The sequence below is a fragment of the Heterodontus francisci genome, chromosome 7 (assembly GCF_036365525.1).
Source record: "Heterodontus francisci isolate sHetFra1 chromosome 7, sHetFra1.hap1, whole genome shotgun sequence".
NCBI classification, from domain to species: domain Eukaryota; kingdom Metazoa; phylum Chordata; class Chondrichthyes; order Heterodontiformes; family Heterodontidae; genus Heterodontus; species Heterodontus francisci.
In genome coordinates, this window is record NC_090377.1 from 113,888,796 (window position 1) to 113,909,759 (window position 20,964).

Sequence of the window (20,964 nt, forward strand, 5' to 3'; positions counted from 1 at the left end):
GGCAAGTTTATTTCAGGCTGGTTGTGAATAGTGCTGTATTTTCAAATGTGAAGTGTTGGTCCCATTTATTTTCATTTAGAATATACAATTTAATGAATTTTTATATGGAAAAAATTGACAGGGGATCTGTAGAATTTTTATGGTGGGGTGATAGCAAAAAAGATTGAGAACCTCTACCTTAGGGTATCTGCTAAGATACTTTTTTCACCTTTAGTTCAACTCCAGATCAAAGAACTCTATCTAATTTATATTGGCCTTTATTTCAAAACATTGCTCCATAAACATAAATTGCTCTTACTAATCAAAATTTTTTAAATTAAATTACATAAAACTAAAAGCAGCAAAGTTGCTTATTGTGGCCAGTAACATGAAGGGAGAAGGAACCTGACCCATGAGAACCAGTTTAGGACCACTGAATAAACTGCATCACTTACTGCTGTCCTTTGCAAACAGGAACTTGAAAGGTTGTTTGATGGCTGGGCTTGAGGGAATGGGAGCTTATATACAATCAGTACATACATGTACAGGCAAATGCGCCTCAGCCACTTCAGTCTTGCAGTGGTTATCTGAACTCAAACCTCATACGCTCAAGCTAAGACTTTACACAGGGAACAACTAGAGATCCTTGGCTTATAACAGGAAAGGCATGGAATCATCAGACCACCATCTAAAAATTCCATATTTAGTTGAAGGTTGAGTTTCAGAAAAAAAAGTTCTGGTTTTGATCAGACAAGGGATCCACCGCAACAAAATTTTAGCTGTTCTGTCACCTTTGTACAGGTGGAATCTTTTGGGAAGAAAAAAAGATTACAAGGACACGGGATTGTACTGGAGAGGGTGCAGAGAAGATTCACCAGGATGTTGTCTGTGCTGGAGCATTTCAGCTGAGAGACTGGATAGGCTAGGGTTGTTTTCCTTGCAGCAGAGAAGGTTGAAGTGGGGGGGGGGGGGGGAGACTTGATTGAGGTATTCAAAATTATGGGGGACATTGATAGGAAGAAACATTTTCCCTTGGAGATATCAGTAACCAGGGAGCATAGAATTAAGGTAAGGGGTAGGTGGTTGAGGGGATTTGAAGAAAAACTTTTTCCACCCAGAGGGTGGTTGGAGTCTGGACCACAGCCTGAAGGGGTGATAGAGGCAGGAACCCTCAACATTTAAATATTTGAGCACTTGAAACATACAAGGCTATGGGCAAAGTGTTGGAAAATAGGATTAGAATAGATGGTAGGTACTGGATAGCCAGCACAGACACAATGGGCTGAATGGCCAATGCCTTAAGCATTGGTGCATCTTGGAACTATCAGTCTAACCCTGAACAGGCTACCCGTGGATTCTATCCAAGTATCATTTCTGACCGCCACAAAAATATGAAGTCTCCCAAGTGTTGTATTGTGCATGTATAATAGCATAACAAACAATTCACGTCATCCCACTCCCTTTCCCATATTCCTGCAATTTTTATCCAGTTCCCTTTTGAAAGCTACTTTTAAATGTGTATCCACCACCTTACATCAGACACTGCATTCCAAATCCTAACTATTTACTATGTAGAATGGCACCTCTGGTTCTTGACCCTTCAACCATTATAAACAGTTGCTTATTGTTTATTGCACTTCCAAGTTTCAAAATTGTGCCCTATGACCAAGTCATTAATGTCCATCAAAAACAGTAGTCTTAACTTTAGGGAACATCACTTGTATACCTCCCTCCAGTCTGAAAAACAGCCATTAACAACTATAGAACCAGACAAATTACAGCACAGGAGGCCATTCAGCCTGCTGAGAAAAAAAACTAGCTGTCCAATCTAATTCCACTTTCCAGCACCTGGTCCATAGCTTTGAAAGTTACAGCACTTCAGGTGCATGTCCAGGCACCTTTTAAAAGAATTGAGGGTTTCTGCCTTCACCAATGTTCCTCAGTGAATTCTAGACACCTACCACCCTCTGACAAAATTTCTCATGTCCCCTCTAATCCTACCAATCACCTTAAATCTGAGCCCCCTGGTAACTGACTGCTAGGGGAAATAGGTCCTTCCTGTCTACTCTATCTAGGCCCATCAATTAAGTCACCCCTCAACCTCCTCTGTTCTAAAGGAAAACAGCCCAAGCCTATCCAATCTTCCTTCATAGCAACTTTCGAGCCCTGGCAACATTTTTGTAAATCTCCTCTGTATTCTCTCCAGAGCAACTATGTTTTCCTGTAATGTGGCCAAACCAGTATTTTATGAAGTTCCAGCATTACATCACTGCTTTTGTATTCTATACCTCAGCCAATAAAGGAAAGAATTCTGTATGCCTTTTTCCCCCCACTTTATCTACCTTTCTTGCCACCTTTAGGGACCTGTGGACATGCACTCCAGGGTCTCACTTCTTCTGCCACTCTCAATATCTTCCTGTTTGTGTATTCCCTCATTTTATTTGCTCTTCCCAAAGTGCATTACCTCACACTCCTCCTGATTGAATTTAATTTGCCACTTTTCCACCCACTCAACCAAACCATATCGTTTAGTTTCGAGATACAGCACTGAAACAGGCCCTTCGGCCTACTGAGTCTGTGCCAACCATCAACCACCCATTTATACTAATCCTACACCAATTCCATATTCCTACCACATCCCCACCTGTCCCTATATTCCCCTACCACCTACCTATACTAGGGGCAATTTATAATAGGTAAATTGGCCATCAACCTGCAAATCTTTGGCATGTGGGAGGAAACCCACACGAACACGGAGAACTTGCAAACTCCACACAGGCGGTACCCAGAATTGAACCCGGGTCGCTGGAGCTGTGAGGCTGCGGTGCTAACCACTGTGGCACTGTCTACAGCCATCCTCTTCACTATCAACTACATGACCAATTTTTGTCCTCAGCAAATTTCCCAATCATGCCTCCCATATTTAAGTCCAAATCATTAATATATACCACAAACAGCAAGGGACCCAACACTCAACCCTGTAAATGCCACTGGTAACAGCTTTCCATTCACAAAAACATCCATTACTACCCTTTGCTTCCTGTCACTGAGCCAATTTTGGATCGAACCTGCCACATTCCTCTATCACATGGGCTTTCATTTTACTGACCAGTCTGATAATGCGGGACCTTGTCAAATGCGTTACTAAAATCCATGTAGACTTTTCTATCCCTTAGCCAATTTTGTATCCATGTGGCTACTGCCCCTCTTATCCCATGAGTTTCAAATTTTGCTACAAGCCCAATATGTGGTATTTAATCAAATGCCATATACACTTCAACTGCATTGCCCTCGTCCACCCTCTTAACCCAAAAAAAAAAAATCAATTTGATCAAACACATTTTCCCTTAAATCTATGCTAGCTCCTTCAGTCCATGCTTGTCCAATTTTCTCCAGGATTGTTGTTTCTAAAAGCTTCACTAACGTTAAACTGACTGGCCTGTAATTGCCTGGTTTATCCTCCTTTCTTAGTGATAAAATCACCTTTAAAAGAATATCTAAAACTGGAAGCTATGATTTTAGGTTGGCCATGTACTGCTCAAAATCTGCATGGATAGATTAAAAGCTGTGATTCCATTTCTCTTCGGAGATAGGCTGGAGTGTTTGCTCAAGACAGAACAATCATGTAGTGCCCCACTTTTTTTTGTTTTTTTGCAGATAGCTGTGGTTGTCCCAACACACCCAGACATCTAATAGGTTACTTCATTATTCAGGTTGATTGAAAGTACAGTATTTTGGTTCAGGTGATCATAAAAGCTTCAATACAGGAGACAACTTTAAACTGTTCATGAATAGTGAATATCAATTTTTGCTAGTAGGTACTTTCAATTAATCAAGTGCCAATGCACAATTGTTTAGTATAGAACAAGTGTCAAGCCATTTCTCATTGCTCACATATAAGAGCCAAGCTCAAATCAGGAGTGGGGAGGGGGCATTTATTGGCTAAAACCCCTCAACCAAGGAACCACATTTTAAAAAATGTGATAGGCAAGCTTAGCAGTCTTGAGCTTGGCATGTAAATCAAGGTAGCCAACAGACCACATGCTGCTCTTTGGTAAATGAAGTGTGTGCACTCCACACCAAACAAATTATACAAATTTCTCAGTGCTTCATTTGTACTCAAAACATGGTACCTAACATACAAATACACCTGGTTGAGGTGTAGGCAGTAGATACAGTATAGTCCAATTTTGATTTTTCCCTAATGGAAACGCAAGTTGCAAATGAAAAGTACTTTGAAGCCATCTTTCCATTAGCTCATATCTAGTATTGCACAATTATGGAAATTCAACTCCATCTTGGTAGGCACAAGCAGCTTCAACTGTTAGTTTGTATACAAGAACATTTCAGTAAAACAGCTTTTAAAAAATCCAGTTTTGACATGGCTTCATGGAGTAGCAAAAATAACTGCTCAGTTTATTTCCATCATGAAGTAAAGCAGCCAAAGAACACCCGAAAAACCTATCACATATACAAACCAAAATATACTCAACTGCAAAAAGCCAGTGTTCTAGGCAGATTGGTTGATAAAAAGTAGTTTAATTTTTGGTACATATATAACCAAAGTTAACAATTCTTTTAATGGGAAGGATTCTCCATCATTAACACTTATATTAACCCTGTGGACATGTTTTCTAACCATGATTTGAGAAAATATCTTGTATCCCTCCTACTGGCTTCATGTAACTTGTAATACCACCAAAAGAAATGCACTTCAGGTGGCAGAGCTGAACTGTCCAGAACCATTCCTCTGCTTTTGTGCATTACAAAAATGGGTTAAAAATTAAATGTATTCACGAGTATCTCATGAAAGCAAAGATTCAAAACCATTTATCTAATAACCTGCAGTCATTGCACACATTTGTAGATTGATGGACTGTGCTTGTTGGGTCAAGAGATTTGTAAAGGGTACACTGAACAACAAAGGAACCAACTTGATTTAAACCACTCAGTATACTGGCAAAGGGATTGTATGACTTCACAAAATAAGATGCACTTGAAATTTTCCAATCACAAAGCATAAAACCATTAAGTCACAACACTACTGCTTAGTTGGGACTGAACAAGCACTCAATTTTGATTTGGACAGAATACAACTGTGTAGCCAAAGAAAGGGAGATTGCAATAAAATGGTCTTATTTTCCTGACTTCATCCTCCTGTAAATTCTTGGTAACTTTCAAACAAACAGACTGAACAAGTTGTACTTCATGTGTAAAATAACCCAGAAGTGACATAACACACGTCTTCAACAATTTAAATCTCAACCACCACAGGCCCACAAGATGCTGCCACTTGGCTCTGCTAAGTGCAGAGTACTCTAAAGCTTAACTGAAGGTTAGAGTACAACTTGTGCCCTCTGATACAACTCCAAGACTGATCAAGAAAGCATTGCTTCACCATTACTATGAAAATGAGAACTTCCCCAGAAAAAATATAAAAGCTCCTTCATCAATATGAACAGCAAAAAAAAAACCCTGTCAAAAGTAACTGCAACTGACTTTGATAGCCGATAATTTGAAGTCAGAAGATGTCTGCAATAACTTTATTATGTAGAAAACTGAATTAAAACAAACCAGTGTGATCACTGTAAAGCCCTTAATTTACATCTAGATATTACAGTAGAAAATACAGGAGGTAGAATGCCAAATCAAGACAATTTCTGAACTCTGAAATTCAATTCTACAACCCCTGTGGTTTATTAAAAATACAGAACATGATTTCAATTGACAGTCTTCCAATTTCAGTCCTCTTCACTTTCAGACTCAGATTCTGTGGAGAGAATAATAAAGTTAGCAAATAGGGCAGGCATTTAGTTTAAGTACAGTAAAAGCATTTAAAGAATAAACATTCACAAAAGTGTATTTTTTATTTTTGCAAGATTTGAAGTCAACATATTGATAGCTGAACAAAGAATTTAGTCTGAACAGTAGTTCTAAAGAAAATTTTTAAAAGGTGGTTTTTCAGCAGGCAAAAATCAAAAAATTATCTATACTCTAACAAAATATGCAAAATCTGCTGAGACTAGTTCCCCACATCTGGTAAAACCAAATCTATGTCGGAGCGCAGATCTGAAATTCCAGCTATCAAAAAAAAAGCACCATCTTAATCACTTAACATTTTAACTGCAGAATACTCAGTGGTCAAGAAGAATGACCTTATATGAATAATCCACTTTAGCATCCAAATGCTTTACAATCTCAATTTCCAATGCACCCCACCCACCCATACCAAGCAAGTTAAAGTTCCTCACTATTCAAACTAGGTTCTCTGGTCCAACTAAATATATTTTGAACTTCATTCTGAAACCCCACCCCCTCAACTGCAGAGCTCGACCATCTATACAACAGCTCGCTCTTGTATCAATATTTTAGTCCCTCTGTGTGCTTGCTATTACGCATACACCAAATCTGACCAGTGCATTATAAAGCCTTAGCATAAACTTTAAGCGTGCATTCTAGTATTCCAGCTATACAGCTTTTTAATTGCAGACATGGGTTGTGACAAGTGCCTTCTCTGGCTCCTTTCCAAGTCCTTGTGCTAATTCTATTCAACCTACTGTATAGTTGTACTCTTTTTTAAAAAAAAAAGACTCTGGTGCAATACCTGGATTTTTCAGCATTAAAAATGGTTAATTCTGCTGAATGCAGTTCACCGATCATCTCAAATTTGAGAAGCTCAAGTGATGTTAGAATTGGCATTCAAAAAGTCTCCAGGTGAACACAGCAATTGCTTTCTGCATGGTAACTTTGCATCAGCAACATATCAAAAATAAGTGACTGGTTATTCAGTATTGTCTGTATTTGTTGAAGGGTTGTAAACCAGGTTAATTTCCTGCTCTTCCTCTTGGAATAGTGCCATGGGATCTTGTGCATCCACCTCAACAGGCAGATGGGGCCCTCAGATTTAGCATCTCATCTGAAACACAGCACCTCCAACAAATCAGCACTCCACTGAAGTGCCAGCATCAATTGTCAAGTCCTGAAATGCAGGATAAAGAAAACTTTGTTGCTCAGAGACGAAAGTGTCACTATTGAGCCAAACAGAAAGCAAGAAATCTTACTACTCTAGGGTAACTACCAAAGATTCTAGTCACTCCCTTAGACACATACTGCACAAAAACAAAAATGAAAGTCAATTCTGCATCAGCATTGGCCATGTATTTGCAAGCACATAGCTAACAATAATGAGCACATTTAAAATAACAGGAGTAAACTATTCAACTCCTTGAGCTAGTTCTGCCATTTACCCAACTGAAACTCTGTCCTAGAAATAACTTGCCTCCATTTACAGTACATGTCAGACAGCTTACAACTCAAGATTGCATAGACCACCATTGATCATATTTTGTAGCCAAGCAATTTTTCTGCATCAATGCAACCTTAGTTTCATTACAAAAGGAATTACATTTACAAAACGGTCTTCTGTTCCCAGCTAACACTGCATTATTTACACCAACAGGCAGGCAATTAAGTTGCAGAGGGCCTGAATGGTTACTTTCTACACTATACGAGAAGGTTGGTTTCAAATGATGGCTTAATCAATTCAAGTCCATGCAATCCTGCACCCTACTTTTGTTTTTTTTCAAAAAATCGATTACCTACCTTCTTCAGCATTCTTGAGCCACTCGACAAATTTCTTCATCTGCTCCAAGAAGATGCTCCTCCCTTTTGCCATATTAGGCTCTCTGTACCATTTCAAGATGGCTTCTTCGCTCAGAACATCAGCTACGTGAATAAGAGACCAAAAAAAAAAAATCTTGTTTAATAATACTGATCAAGTTATAAAATGCAATTTTCTCTAATCCCATTTGAAGTACTTTAGCAAGGGGAACAATCAAATTCCTTGATTCATAACTGTACAATTATGAACTTAAATACCCAAGTCAATTCAGTGTTTAAACCAGATAGGCTGGTTATCTCTCAGCTATGTCATTTTCAGAGCTGACCCGTTATATGTTACTTTGAGCTTTACAATACAAAAGTTAAAAAAGTGCAGGGGTCAAGGGTTGTGGCAAAAGTGCAAAATACTGTTGCGATATTACAGTACAGAAACAGGCCATCTGGCTGACGTTTTGCACCACATGAGTCTGCTCCCATCCTACAAGTAGCAAATATTAGGCGAACACAGGAATATTTTAAAATAAACTAAAACAATTAGTAACAAGCAGAGTAAAAGTAACAGTGACAGAATTAAAAGAAACACCATTTGTGCATGTGTAGTTTAAGGTTTTACATCAACAGAAATTCCTTAGAAGGTACCAAGAATGTCTCCAACAGACCCTGAACTCTTCGGTTATCCAACTCTTTTCATATCAGAATCTTACAAAATACATAAACTACCACAGAAAAGACTTCTACTAATCAGTTCCTTCCCCACCTACCTTCCACACCCCCACCCCAGAAAAAAAAATTCTAGTCAAGAAAACACAATAACTGAAGGTATGCCAAGTTCATAAAATTCAAGTTACCTGCTGAAGGCAATATTTTTGATCAACATGGCGTACAAACAAGTTGCAGTAGAATTTCAGTTCCACTCCTAGTTCTGTAATTCTATATAAAAGACACCTTGCAAATGATCCTGCATGCTCAGCCTTCACGCAGCAAATGTGAATCAACATTTTAGATGCTGGCGATATTAGAGGACAGCACAGAAAACAAAATATATTTATTTCTATTTTGCAATTTTACGCAATTATTAATTATCTATTTTAAGCTATTTAGTGGAGCAACAATTTCATGTTGCAGTCTGCTCCAAAAGCAGGTAGAACAGTTATGAACTGGCAGCTGAAATCAGGAATTAGAAAGTGTAGTCTCTTCATAGAATAAACGTGCAGCAGTTAAGATAGTAACAGTATTATTCTTATAAATTAGTTACAGATTATGTTTCATACCCAGCACTTGTATGGTGGTTATTGATTCTTCAGTTACAGATACAGGAACCATTAACCAAATACAACAGCAACTTGGAACTAGGTGAAACTCTTGCTTGGAATCAAAGGGTTTCATGAAAGCTGGTTCCCCTAGTAACCAAATATTCTGCAGTCCTAATCTTTGCTTAGCAAATTTTTATTAGAAATGGAAATTAGGAACAGTCGTCTATAATAGCAAATATTTTGCTCCTTGTAGAATGCTTTGTGCTTTCAGAGGTAATTATACCATGGCCAAACAATCTTTGTTCAGGCCCAGCTTATTTCCCAGCTTGAGAAAGCCTACTTTTCTTGGCCGACTCAAGATCTGCTGGGCATCTGCCTGTGCCTAAATTGCACACCTATGATAAAAGGGCAGAAATCTCATTTAAAATGGGCTTACTGCCAACAGTTGCTTGGAATGACAGAAATTTACAACAATTTCCTCTTTTATATTAACTGCCTCCCACTATTAGAAATCTCAATTCCAATATGAAATCTTAGAAGATAAAGAAAATCACCGGCCATTCTCCTGGAGGCTATACAGTTTTTACACAGTCCTGCTCACTCACCTATACAAGGTGAGGCACCAATTGACACCAACTGAGACCCAAAGCATAACTGTAACTCTGAAAGCAATTGCAGTTTCTTTACTAACCTCCTTGAATAAAACTTTAAATCTAGTTGGTAAAGCTCCATCAGGTGCAGACTGCTCTGCAACTCAAAAGGCAGCAGAGCATCCAAACACATGCTGACTAGATATGCCTTTTGGGGGCCAAGGCACATCTAATTTTGCTGATTTTTTCTGTATATTTCTAGCTAAGGCTAAATTTAAAAAGCTAAAGATTAATATTCAAGTTACAAGGTAGAAGAATTACGGATAACACTATCACCATAAAGAATTTCCTGTGAACGGGATCTCTGACGGAGACTGACGAATTCTCCCAGTTTGAGACAGTCCATGCAAGGATGAAAAAAAAAGTATACAAATCTTAATTCAGGACAACAGACCCAGGATGCATTCCTCAAAGTGAAAATTAAAAAGTAATATGGATTATAGCAAGAAAGAATGAGACTGGGACCTGGTAGATACGAATGCAGAGGTTCAACATCCTTTTGTATGAGGGGACTACTTTGAAATCTGTTCTCTGAATAGGACCCAAGATTCTTAATAATTCACCCAAGATTCTTATTAATTCACCCATCAATTAACAAGCTAACAAGGTCTGGTCGTCCAGATGTCAGCAGCAGCAGAATCATCTTGGCAATCCAAAATGAACCAAACCACACGCTAAGGAAATGTTCTGATGGCATGAACAGATGCTTTTTCAGAAAAAAAAAATTGGACCATTTGTGGGAATAACCTTAAGTGGACAAAGTATTAGATTGGACCTACATCTGGGGAGATGCTTTTCAAAGGAAACAGAACCTGGTTTTAACTCCAGGGATCAAGGTGGACTGTTCTTGTTGGGATTACCTTCCAGGAAAGAGCATGCAAGGTTTTTGAGAGCGAAACATTTCACAATCAACACAAACTAGTATTGTTGGTACAACCTACAAATAATCCACAGCATCCAATACAGATCTTAAACCAAATGTCAACGGATCAAACAAGATTCAAAAATCCATGTCTCTGTAGATAAATAAATATGAACAATTGTATCCAAGATGGCACTTGTGAAAAGTTTACTGGGGTATAAATATGCAAAAACTTATGCTACCCAACTGTAATCATAAAACTGCCTGTACAGGCCAAATATGTGCACACACCAACAGAAAAAAAAAGTTACAATTCAGGATCACGTAAATTCCATTATACAAGGAATGAGAAAAATTCATTGTTCCTTGGCATTTTGCTCCCCCACCCATCAGCTGACAGCATATTCTTTTTCTATATTGATATATCAATATACAAAAAAGTTAAATATTTTACATTCAACAGCTTTACTCCCATGACACTGCCAAATATTGTCCAATGCTCTTCACATTGGTTATCCATAACACAGCATTTACCTTTGTAGAAAAGCACCACAATTTTCTGAAAGGCCTTCATGAACTGAATGTTGTCATAACAGTATTCCTGAATCTTCAGCAGCAAAGTCAACTCAGATTGACCTTGGGTGGTGAAGGCAGCAAGGAGAGGGCTGTATTGCTGAAAATGCCAAAAAAGGAAGACATTAAATCCATGCTTCCTAAGCAATGAGATTCAGAGTGTAATCATAAATGAAATGTTTAGTATCTGATCTTGTTGGACTGAGGAATACAAATTATGTTATACTGAAAAGAAAGGTTGCTGTTAAGTGCCACTAATGCTTTACTAGTCAAATTATCAATAATGTATTTGAATTGTTCAAAAAATATCCATGAAATTTTTTCAAATCAAAATATTTAAAACACTCACCAATGCAGACAAAACTAGTAAATACTTTGATACAAATTAATTATAATTTAACCATGATGTTAATCAGAATCAAATAGAAAAGGTAGAAAATTGCTGAATACAGAATAGTTGTTGCATAATGATGAGCTTAATGAAGAGAGAGTTGAGATGGGACAATTTTAGGCACTACCAGGGCAGTTATTCCCATCTTTTGTATTTCTTGGAACTGCCCAAGACAGACATGAAATGCTTGACATTTAGTTCCAAGTGAAAGACACCACTCCCAGGCCAGTTAGACTTTGATACTTGAAGTACAGGTGCTCCAAACATTTTTAAATAATAGGAGTCTTGAATGAATCCAGACACCCAACCTTCAAGGCTACTCCACAAAGGTCAAGAATACAGCAGTCAAGATTCCTCAGGCTCTACAAAAAAGAACTCCGGCCACCTTGTCCCTTTTTATGTGAATTGCAGATGACTTTAGATGAATTAGCAAAATATAGGATAAAATAGGGTCGTATGGACAATAGGCTACAATGCTAATGTTAGAGACTTGTGGCGTCATCTTTTCCTTCTGTCTTCCTTTTCCTCTACTCTTAAAAGAGTATGGATTTAAAACTCAGGCAAACCTTGAAAGTTAGCTGCACACTAATGCAGCCATATAAAATTCCCAATAGAAGGATCTTAAAAATTGACCATTAGAAAACTGGACACGCCACCCCATACATAACAGCAAATAATTATCTAGGAAGGCCTCCAGCCACCAAGCCTTGCTGGTTCAACTTTTGAAAGATGTTCCTGAGCACTGAAGCTATTGCACATGGAAATCCTAAGACAGGATTTTTCAGAAGACATCTTACACATTCAGATAAGTGCTACTTTATAAGCCTTGAATGCTAAAGTAACTGGAGTTTACCTTTAAGTGCTTAATGGCTTGTTCTGTTAGCAATTCCTCCTTCTTGTTCCATTCCACTGCACCCATTACACAATTCCAGACAATGCTGATCATTGTCTGTTCAGAGATGCTGTTTTTCTTCATCTCTTCTTTAGCATATGTGATGATCTGTCAAATAAATTTATGGTAATTCATTGAATTAATATTCTCACCTCACCACCTCTCCCAATACTAGCTTTTTTTCAGATCAGTGTTCAAACAGCTCATCTAAATAGAATCTCAAAACCTGACCATAGTTGCTGTGGTATATTCTGCTATGCCACGCTCAAGATGATATACATTTGATCTTTGTGACAGAAAGACATGTAATGGAACAGGGCAACTGTTCAGCCCTTTAAAAAAAATGCCCACATTTTATGGACTCATTTAGCTCTTCCCACACTACAATACACAACTTTTTTTTAAAAATGGTCTGGGATATTTAAATTCAATAATTTCTTGCTGATTTCCACCCCTCAGGGTATCAATGCCTTACTGTGGTACCAGTGTCTCCCCCACCTAAGCTGAGCACATGCAGCTGCTCAGTGATGTGAAAAGAACTGCAGTAAATTGCTGCCATGCACAACTACAGGGAGCAGGCTTCTATTGGCCAATACTAACACCACTTGGGATATTAAAATAAAAGTAAAGTACTGCGGATGTTGGAAATCTGAAAAACAAAGGGCTGGAAATACTCCGCAGGTCTGGCAGCATCTGGGGAGAGAGAAGCAGAGAGTTAACGTTTCAGGTCTATGACCTTTCATCAGAACACCACTTTGAACATTTCATCGACATGACTAATGGTTGGCCTTTTACAGAACTGCCTCAGAGGACTTGAACACTGAAAAAGGCAAGGCCAAAAGGTCATTGAGGCAGACACTGTGAGGCTGAGAGTTCCGCTGCGTTAACATTTTCACCCAAGTAATTACCACATCCTAACAAAAGACACAGCCCAGGAACCAATGCTGTTCAACATTTAAAGGGGAGTGGTTTTTTGGAAGTTGTGGAAACCGGAACAATGGTAGGGGCCTTACAAAACTGGAAGACATTGTTCAGTATTCAGTGAGTGCAGGGTTGTGTGTAAATTGTGTTCTTAGCCAAAGCTAAATAGAGAATTTAAAAGTGGTTAAAAAGATTGACTGAATGGAAACTGGGCCATCTGAAATGCAACTTTTTTTTTTAAAAAAAGCTCATGTTGGGGCAACTAAAACTTTACCCAAACAGTAATCTAGCATTGGAATTCAGCATTTATTTGCAGTATGCTGAAAACAGACAGATATACATTAAGCTGGGGGAAATCAGCAATCAAATCCAGACAAAATAACTGATTGATAATGTGCTTCTTGCTATAAAAAAGGATCCGGTCCGTATTGTAGATGCAGGCAATTAACAAACACGTAGGTGAAATATATTTTCCTACCAGATGAAGAACTACGCTTTTGAATTTGTACAGTCTATTAACGCTGTAATCCAAAATGACAGCGGCAGCTGTAATCCCCAAATTGACACGCGGATAGTTTACAAGAGCAGTGACATGATTGCATGAAATGTTAATTCTGTACACAGTTGACAGCAGAACGATGTCAGCCATAAGGCTGTATTTGCTGACATTATCCAGTTAAGTGCATGCAATTATCACGACATTACAGACTTTATCAAGCAATTATATGATTATTACAATCTGGCTCTACAGATAATGGTGATGGTGTAGCTAACCAGCTTAGAATGTATACACACATACTAGAACACAGTGTTGCCCATACAGATGATTATCTGGGAACCTTTGATGCTTGGAAACATTTACCAACAAAAAGTAGTGGAAACACTAGTACAAACTGTATATGGAATATTTAGCAGATCAGTTAAGAAAGCTAAGTTTGAGGAGTTAGCCAGTGTTTTTGAAAGTTGATGCATTATCGTTCAGGCCTTTGAACGAAGTGTGCTGGTTATCACAAATTTGCTGCAAATGCCCTGAGAAATGACCATGAACTGGTAGACTACTATACAGTAGTAGCCAATGCTAACCGTTCCTAAACCAAGTACTCTCAGAAAGCTTGCAAATTTGCATTACCATGGGCAGTCAATGTAATAAGATGTTTGAGGACCTGCCTGAACCATGCCACATTTTCTAAGAAGCTGTTATTGAAGCCTACTGCTATGCAAATGCCAAAATTGAAGGAATGCATGCCTAGTAACAAAAAAACTCATTTCCATGAGGAAATGAAGCAAGAAATTGCACTTCTTGCCAATACCGTTGATACAACAGGAATTCTCTTTCATTATAAGACTGAGAACATTTGGATGCTCAATTTCAAGAGAATGAGCTGCAAGAGTGGTCTTGCATTTAGAGACAGTCATTTATGGCACTGAAGGCAGCTATTCGTCCAATTGAGTCCATACCGGCTCTCCACAGTGTTATCAGTTCCACTTCCTTGCTCAGTCCCCGTAGCCCTGAAAGTTTATTTCCTTCAAGTGCTCATACAATTTCCTTTTGAAGTCACTGTCTCAGCTTCCAATGCCCAGGTCATTACCACTTGCTGCGTAAAAAAGTTCTTCCTCATATTCCCCTCGCAACTCTTTCCCTTGCCCAAAACGTTCAATCTGTCTTTTAGTCCTTGTACCATTAGCTAATGGGAACAGTTTTTCCTCATCTAACTTGTCTAAGCCTGTCAATCTTGTACACCTATCAAATCTCTCCTCAGTCTCCTTTGTTCTAAGCAAAATCACCCCAGCTTTTCCAACTTAACCTTTTAATTAAAATTCTCCATCCCTGGAACCATTCTGGTAACTCTGCTTTGCACCCTCTCAAGGATACCCTCATCCTTCCTGAAGTGAGACCAGAACTGGACGCAATACTCTAGTTGGGGCCTAATCATAGCTTTAAAGGTTCAGGACAACGTCCTGCTTTTGTACTCAATGCCTCTACTTCTGAAGCTCAAGATCCCATATGCTGCTTACTAACCACTCTCTCGAACTGCCGCATTCAAAGATCAACGCACATGCACCCCCAGGTCCTGCACACTCTTTAGAATGGTGATATCAAAGCACTGGTTTCTGCCAAATTTGACTATAGCATAGCAAATGTACAAAAACTCATTGACAAGTGCCAAGTAGTCTTGAATTGACCAGTGCAAAATGGATCAAAAACCAACTGCATCTGCAAAGCAGTACACAGACTAAATATATCGCGGGGGGAAAAACAGTTGCAATTAGTACATTTGCCAATGTGGTAACTTACACCCTAAAGAGCAGTTTACAGACTTGCCTGGGTCGACTGAAATATGTGCTACTTTTTAAGCCTCCAGTACTAATTGTGAGGAAGGCTTCAGTTTAATGCATCAGATCAAAACCAAGTATAACTGGAAGTTACCCATATGGACCATCTTATGAGGATAAAATCCTACTTTGCAGCAAACGAAAATGTCAACCTTGACAGTATTTTCCAACACTGTCTGTAAACAGACAGAAGAAATTTCCAACATAATTTAACTTGGTCATGTTCCATAAATATCAAATTTACTTGCATTGTATATATGTTTTACATGGTTGTTGCTGTTGTAAAGCATTAACGGCCCACAGACAAAAAAGTAGTGCTTGGAGGAGTTTGTGCACCCCCCACCCACCTCCAGCACAGTGCCCTTGATATCAGGGCCACGCTGAAGTGATCATTCTGCCTTGAGCAGTTAATGTCAAAAGGCTATTACATCAGCAGCAAAAGCACAAGCCTAAATCTTGTCCTCTCCCATAATCTTACAGCAAGTCATGCGTGTAACAATCAGAAATTTTCCCCTCTAACCAATTATAGCACCTCAGTGCCATCCCAGCTTCAGCAAATCCAAGACGTACCTAGATAAAACCTAGGACTTCCTTGCTCTCTAGTTCTGCTACTCGCAGGCTAAACTTACTGAGCTATCAGGAGTGGGGAAGGCAGTGTTCCAAAACCACTAGATGTATAAGCATTATGTCTTTAACTAGATTCATTCAAAAGTCTGTCAAGTAACTAGAAAAGTAAAAAGGATCCCAAATATTTGCAATGGTTTGGTTGCCTGTACAAAAGCACATCCAACATAGGACCACAGAAAAAGTACAGCAGAGGAGGTCATTCAGCCCATCGTGTCTGCGCCAGCCTAATAAACCAGCCGCCCAAACTAATCCCACTTCCCAGCACCTGGTCCATAGCCCTGCAAGTTACAGCACTTCAGGTACATGTCCAGGTATCTTTTTAAAAGAACAAAAGAGGGTCTCTGCCTCCACCACCATTCCTGGCAGTGAATTCCAGACACCTACCACCCTCTGGGTGAAACAGTTGCCTCTCATGTCCCCTCTAATCCTTCCACCAATCAGCTTAAATCTGTGTCCCCTGGTAACGGACCTCCCCACCAGGGGAAACAGATCCTCCCTGTCCACTATCTAGATCCCTCAAATTTTGTACACCTCAAGTCACCCCTCAGCCTCCTCAGTTCCAGGGAAAACAACCCGAGCCTATCCAATCTTTCTTCATAGCTGCAACTTTCAAACCCTGGCAACATTCTTGTAAATCTCCCCTATACTCTCTCCAGAGCAATTATGTCCTTTCTATAATGTGGTGACCAGAATTGCATGCAATACTCCAGCAGAGGCCTAACCAGCGTTTTAAACAGTTCCAGCATCACATCCCTACTTTTGTAGTCTATAGCTCGGCCAATAAAGGAAAGCATTCCATATGCCTTCTTCAGCACTCTATCCAGCTGTCCTGCCACCTTCAGGGACCTGTTGACATGCACACCAAGGTCTCTCACTTCTTCTACCCCTCTCAATATCCTCCTGTTTATTTTGTGTATCGCTTTATTTGCCCTCCCCAAATGCAATACCTCACACTTCTCTGGATTGAATTCCATTTGCCACTTTTCCGCCCACTCAAATACATTGATATCATTCTGGAGTCCATGGCTTTCCTCCTCACTATTAACTACAAGGCCAATTTTTGTGTCATCAGCTAATTTCCCAATTATGCCTCCCACATTTAAGTCCAAATCGTTTATACCACAAACAGCAAGGGACCCAACACTGAACCCTATGCAACGCCACAGGAAACAGCTTTCCATTCACAAAAACATCCGTCGACCACTACCCTTTGTTTCCTGTCACTGAGCCAATTCTGGATCCAACTTGCCACATTCCCCTCTATCCCACGGGCTTTCATTTTACTGACCAGTCTGCCATGCGGGACTTTGTCAAATGCCTTAAAATCCATGTAAACAACATCCACTGCACTACCTTCATCAATCCTCCTTGTTACTTCCTCAAAATACTCAACCAAGTTAGTGAGACATGACCTTCCCCTAACAAATGCATACGGACTATCCCATGCCTAAGTGACAATGTATGGAGGGATAGGATAAACTAACAACCTACCCACCACTGAGGTCAGACTGACAAGTCTATAATGATTTGGCTTATCCCTCGCACCCTTTTTAAATAATGGTACAATGTTCGCAGACTTCCAATCATCTGGTACCTCGCCTGTATCTAGTGAGGATTTGATGATCTTCAGCGCATCTGCTATTTCCTCCCTGGCTTTCCTCAACAACCTAGGATGCAAACCATCTAGTCCGGGTGATTTATCCACTTTCAGGGATGTCAGACCCTCAAGCACTACCTCTCTCATTATGCTGATCGTATCCAATATTTCACACTCTTTTACTACAATGTCTGCATCAAACCTCCTTTGTAAAGGCAGCGACATCATCTGCATCCACACAAACTCCCCCTGTACATCTCTGAAAGGCCCAACCCAGTTCCTTAGTTACCCTCTTGCTCTTCCTTTCCTTTCTTTCTTTTTTGGCCTCCTTGTCTCGAGAGACATTGGGTAAGCGCCTGGAGGTGGTCAGTGGTTTGTGAAGCAGCACCTGGAGTGGCTATAAAGGCTAATTCTAGAATGACAGACTCTTCCACAGGTGCTGCAGATAAAATTGGTTGACAGGGCTGTTACGCAGTTGGCTCTCTCCTTGCACTTCTGACTTTTTTCCTGCCAACTGCTAAGTCTCTTCGACTCGCCACTCTTTAGCCCTGCCTTTATGGCTGCCCGCCAGCTATGGCGATCGCTGGCAACTGACTCCCACAACTTCTGATCAATGTCACAGGACTTCATGTCGCGTTTGCAGACGTCTTTAAAGCAGAGACAAGGACGGCCGGTGGGTCTGATAACAGTGACGAGCTCGCTGTACAATGTGTCCTTGGGGATCCTGCCATCTTCCATGCGGCTCACATGGCCAAGCCATCTCAGGCGCCGCTGGCTTAGTAGGGTGTATATGCTGGGGATGTTAGCCGCCTCAAGGACTGCTGTGTTGGAGATATGGTCCTGCCACCTGATGCCAAGGATTCTCCGGAGGCAGCAAAGATGGAATGAATTGAGACGTCGCTCTTGGCTGACGTACGTTGTCCAGGCCTCACTGCCGTACAGCAAGATACTGAGGACACAGGCTTGATACATTCTGACTTTTGTGTTCCGTGTCAGTGCGCCATTTTCCCACACTCTCTTGGCCAGTCTGGACATAGCAGTCGAAGCCTTTACCATGTGCTTGTTGATTTCTGCATCAAGAGACAGGTTACTGGTGATAGTTGAGCCTAAGTAGGTGAACTCTTGAACCACTTCCAGAGTGTGGTCGCCGATATTTATGGATGGGGCATTTGTGACGTCCTGTCCCACGATGTTAGTTTTCTTGAGGCTGATGATTAGGCCAAATTCAGTGCAGGCAGCCGCAAACCTGTTGATTTCTCTGCAGACACTCTTCAGTGTGAGATGTTAAAAGCAGCATCGTCAGCAAAGAGGAGTTCTCTGATGAGGACTTTCCGTACTTTGGTCTTCGCTCTTAGACGGGCAAGGTTGAACAACCTGCCACCTGATCTTGTGTGGAGGAAAATTCCTTCTTCTGAAGACTTGAACACATGTGAAAGCAGCAGGGAGAAGATCCCAAACAGTGTAGGTGCGAGAACACAGCCCTGTTTCATGCCACTCAGGATAGGAAAGGGGTCTGATGAGGTGCCGCTATGCTGAATTGTGCCTTTCATATTGTCATGGAATGAGGTGATGATACTTAGTAGCTGTGGTGGGCATCCAATCTTTTCTAGTAGTCTGAAGAGACCACGTCTGCTGACAAGGTCAAAGGCTTTGGCGAGATCAATGAAAGTAACGTAGAGGGGCATCTGTTGTTCACAGCATTTCTTCTGTAGCTGGCGAAGGGAGAACAGCATGTCAATGGTGGATCTCTCTGCTCGAAAGCCACACTGTGCCTCAGGGTAGACACGCTCAGCCAGCTTCTGGAGCCTGTTTAAGGCAACTCAAGCAAAGACTTCCCCCACTATGCTGAGCAGGGAGATTCCACGGTAGTTGTTGCAGTCACCGCGGTCACCCTTGTTCTTCTAGAGGGTGATGTTATGGGCATCGCGCATGTCCTGTGGTACTGCTCCCTCGTCCCAGTGCTGAAAGTATAGCAGGCTTGGCACTCTTGATTTCAGGGGTAATGCCGTCCTTCTGGCTGCTTTAAGTGCTACGGATGTTAACTCGCTGGGGGCTTTCTTGTAGTTCAGCAGTGCAATGCGCTTAGCGGCTACGACAGGTTCCAGCTCTTCAAAGTGAGATTGAAACCAGTCTGCATTCCGCTTCACACGTTTGCCATAGGTGGTCATTGCTGAGTCGTAGATGGCATCTCTGATGTGGGCCCACTTGGTCTATGCATCCCCTGTGGGAGTGTTCTGAAGGGCTTTTTCGAGTGAATTTAGAAACTTACGTAACAGCTGTGGATGAGAAATTCTGCTAGTGTTGATGCTCTTGCTCTTAATGTACTGATAAAACATCTTTGGGTTTTCCTTGATTTTACCTGCCAATAATTTTTCATGTCCTCTCTTTGCTTTTCTAATTTCCTTTTTTACTTCACCTCTGCACTTTCTACACTCCTCTAGGCATTCTAAAGTATTAAGATATTTTTGATCATCATAAGCTTTCTATTTTGCTTTAACTTACCCTGTAAGCTTTTAGATAACTAAGGGGCTCTAGATTTGGCAGTACACCCTTAATCTTTGTGGGGACATGCCTACACTGTCCGTAGTATCTCGTTCTTGAATGCTTCCCACTGGTTTGCCACTGATTTTCCTTCAAGTAGGTATATCCAGTCCACTTTCACCAGGTCACCTCTCAGTTTCGTAAAATTTGCCTTCTCCCAATTTAGAACCTTTGCTCCTGTTTTATCTTTGTCCTTTTCCATAGTTATGCTAAAACTAACTGTATTATGGTCACTATCTCCAAAATGGTCACCCACTGTTACTTCATCCACTTGCCCAGCTTCATTACCAAAGACTAAAATCCAGAATTGCACCCCCTCTCATTGGGCTTGTAACGTGCTGGCTACAAAAGCTCTCTTGAACACAGTTCAAGAATTTTGTCCCCTCTGTGCCGTTCACACTGTTTGTATCCCAGTTGATATTGGGGCAGTTGAGGTAGTTTTTGTAGTTGTCATTACAATTTAGGCCAAAGCCTGTAATACCAATCCAAGCCCTCTCCTGAGGCAATAACATTCAAATCAGCAAACCAAGCTAGAAGCTGGGTAGCAACAGCAGGAACACCATGTTGACATGCTTCATTTATCCTTAAATGGCTTGAAATTTTGAAAGTCTAATGCAGGCCACAAAACTAAGTTAGAGAAGACAACAGACAACTCATGCAACCATCAGGGCCATCTAAGACAGAGTCAGGGAGATACAGCACTGAAACAGGCCCTTCGGCCCAC

At 40.5% G+C, this 20,964-nt stretch overlaps 1 protein-coding gene across 1 annotated transcript in view; it reads right to left on the reverse strand.

Moving 5' to 3' along the window:
* Positions 1 to 4,365: 4,365 nt before the first annotated feature.
* Positions 4,366 to 20,964, reverse strand: part of LOC137372241 (eIF5-mimic protein 2) — a 43,879-nt gene continuing 27,280 nt past the window's right edge. The window contains exons 9-12 of the mRNA XM_068035908.1: positions 12,182 to 12,328; positions 10,899 to 11,037; positions 7,582 to 7,704; positions 4,366 to 5,749 (exon numbers count right to left, since the gene is read on the reverse strand). Of these exons, the coding sequence (XP_067892009.1) occupies positions 5,721 to 5,749; positions 7,582 to 7,704; positions 10,899 to 11,037; positions 12,182 to 12,328 (438 nt within the window). The 3' untranslated portion in view covers positions 4,366 to 5,720. The remainder of the gene's footprint in view (positions 5,750 to 7,581; positions 7,705 to 10,898; positions 11,038 to 12,181; positions 12,329 to 20,964) is intronic.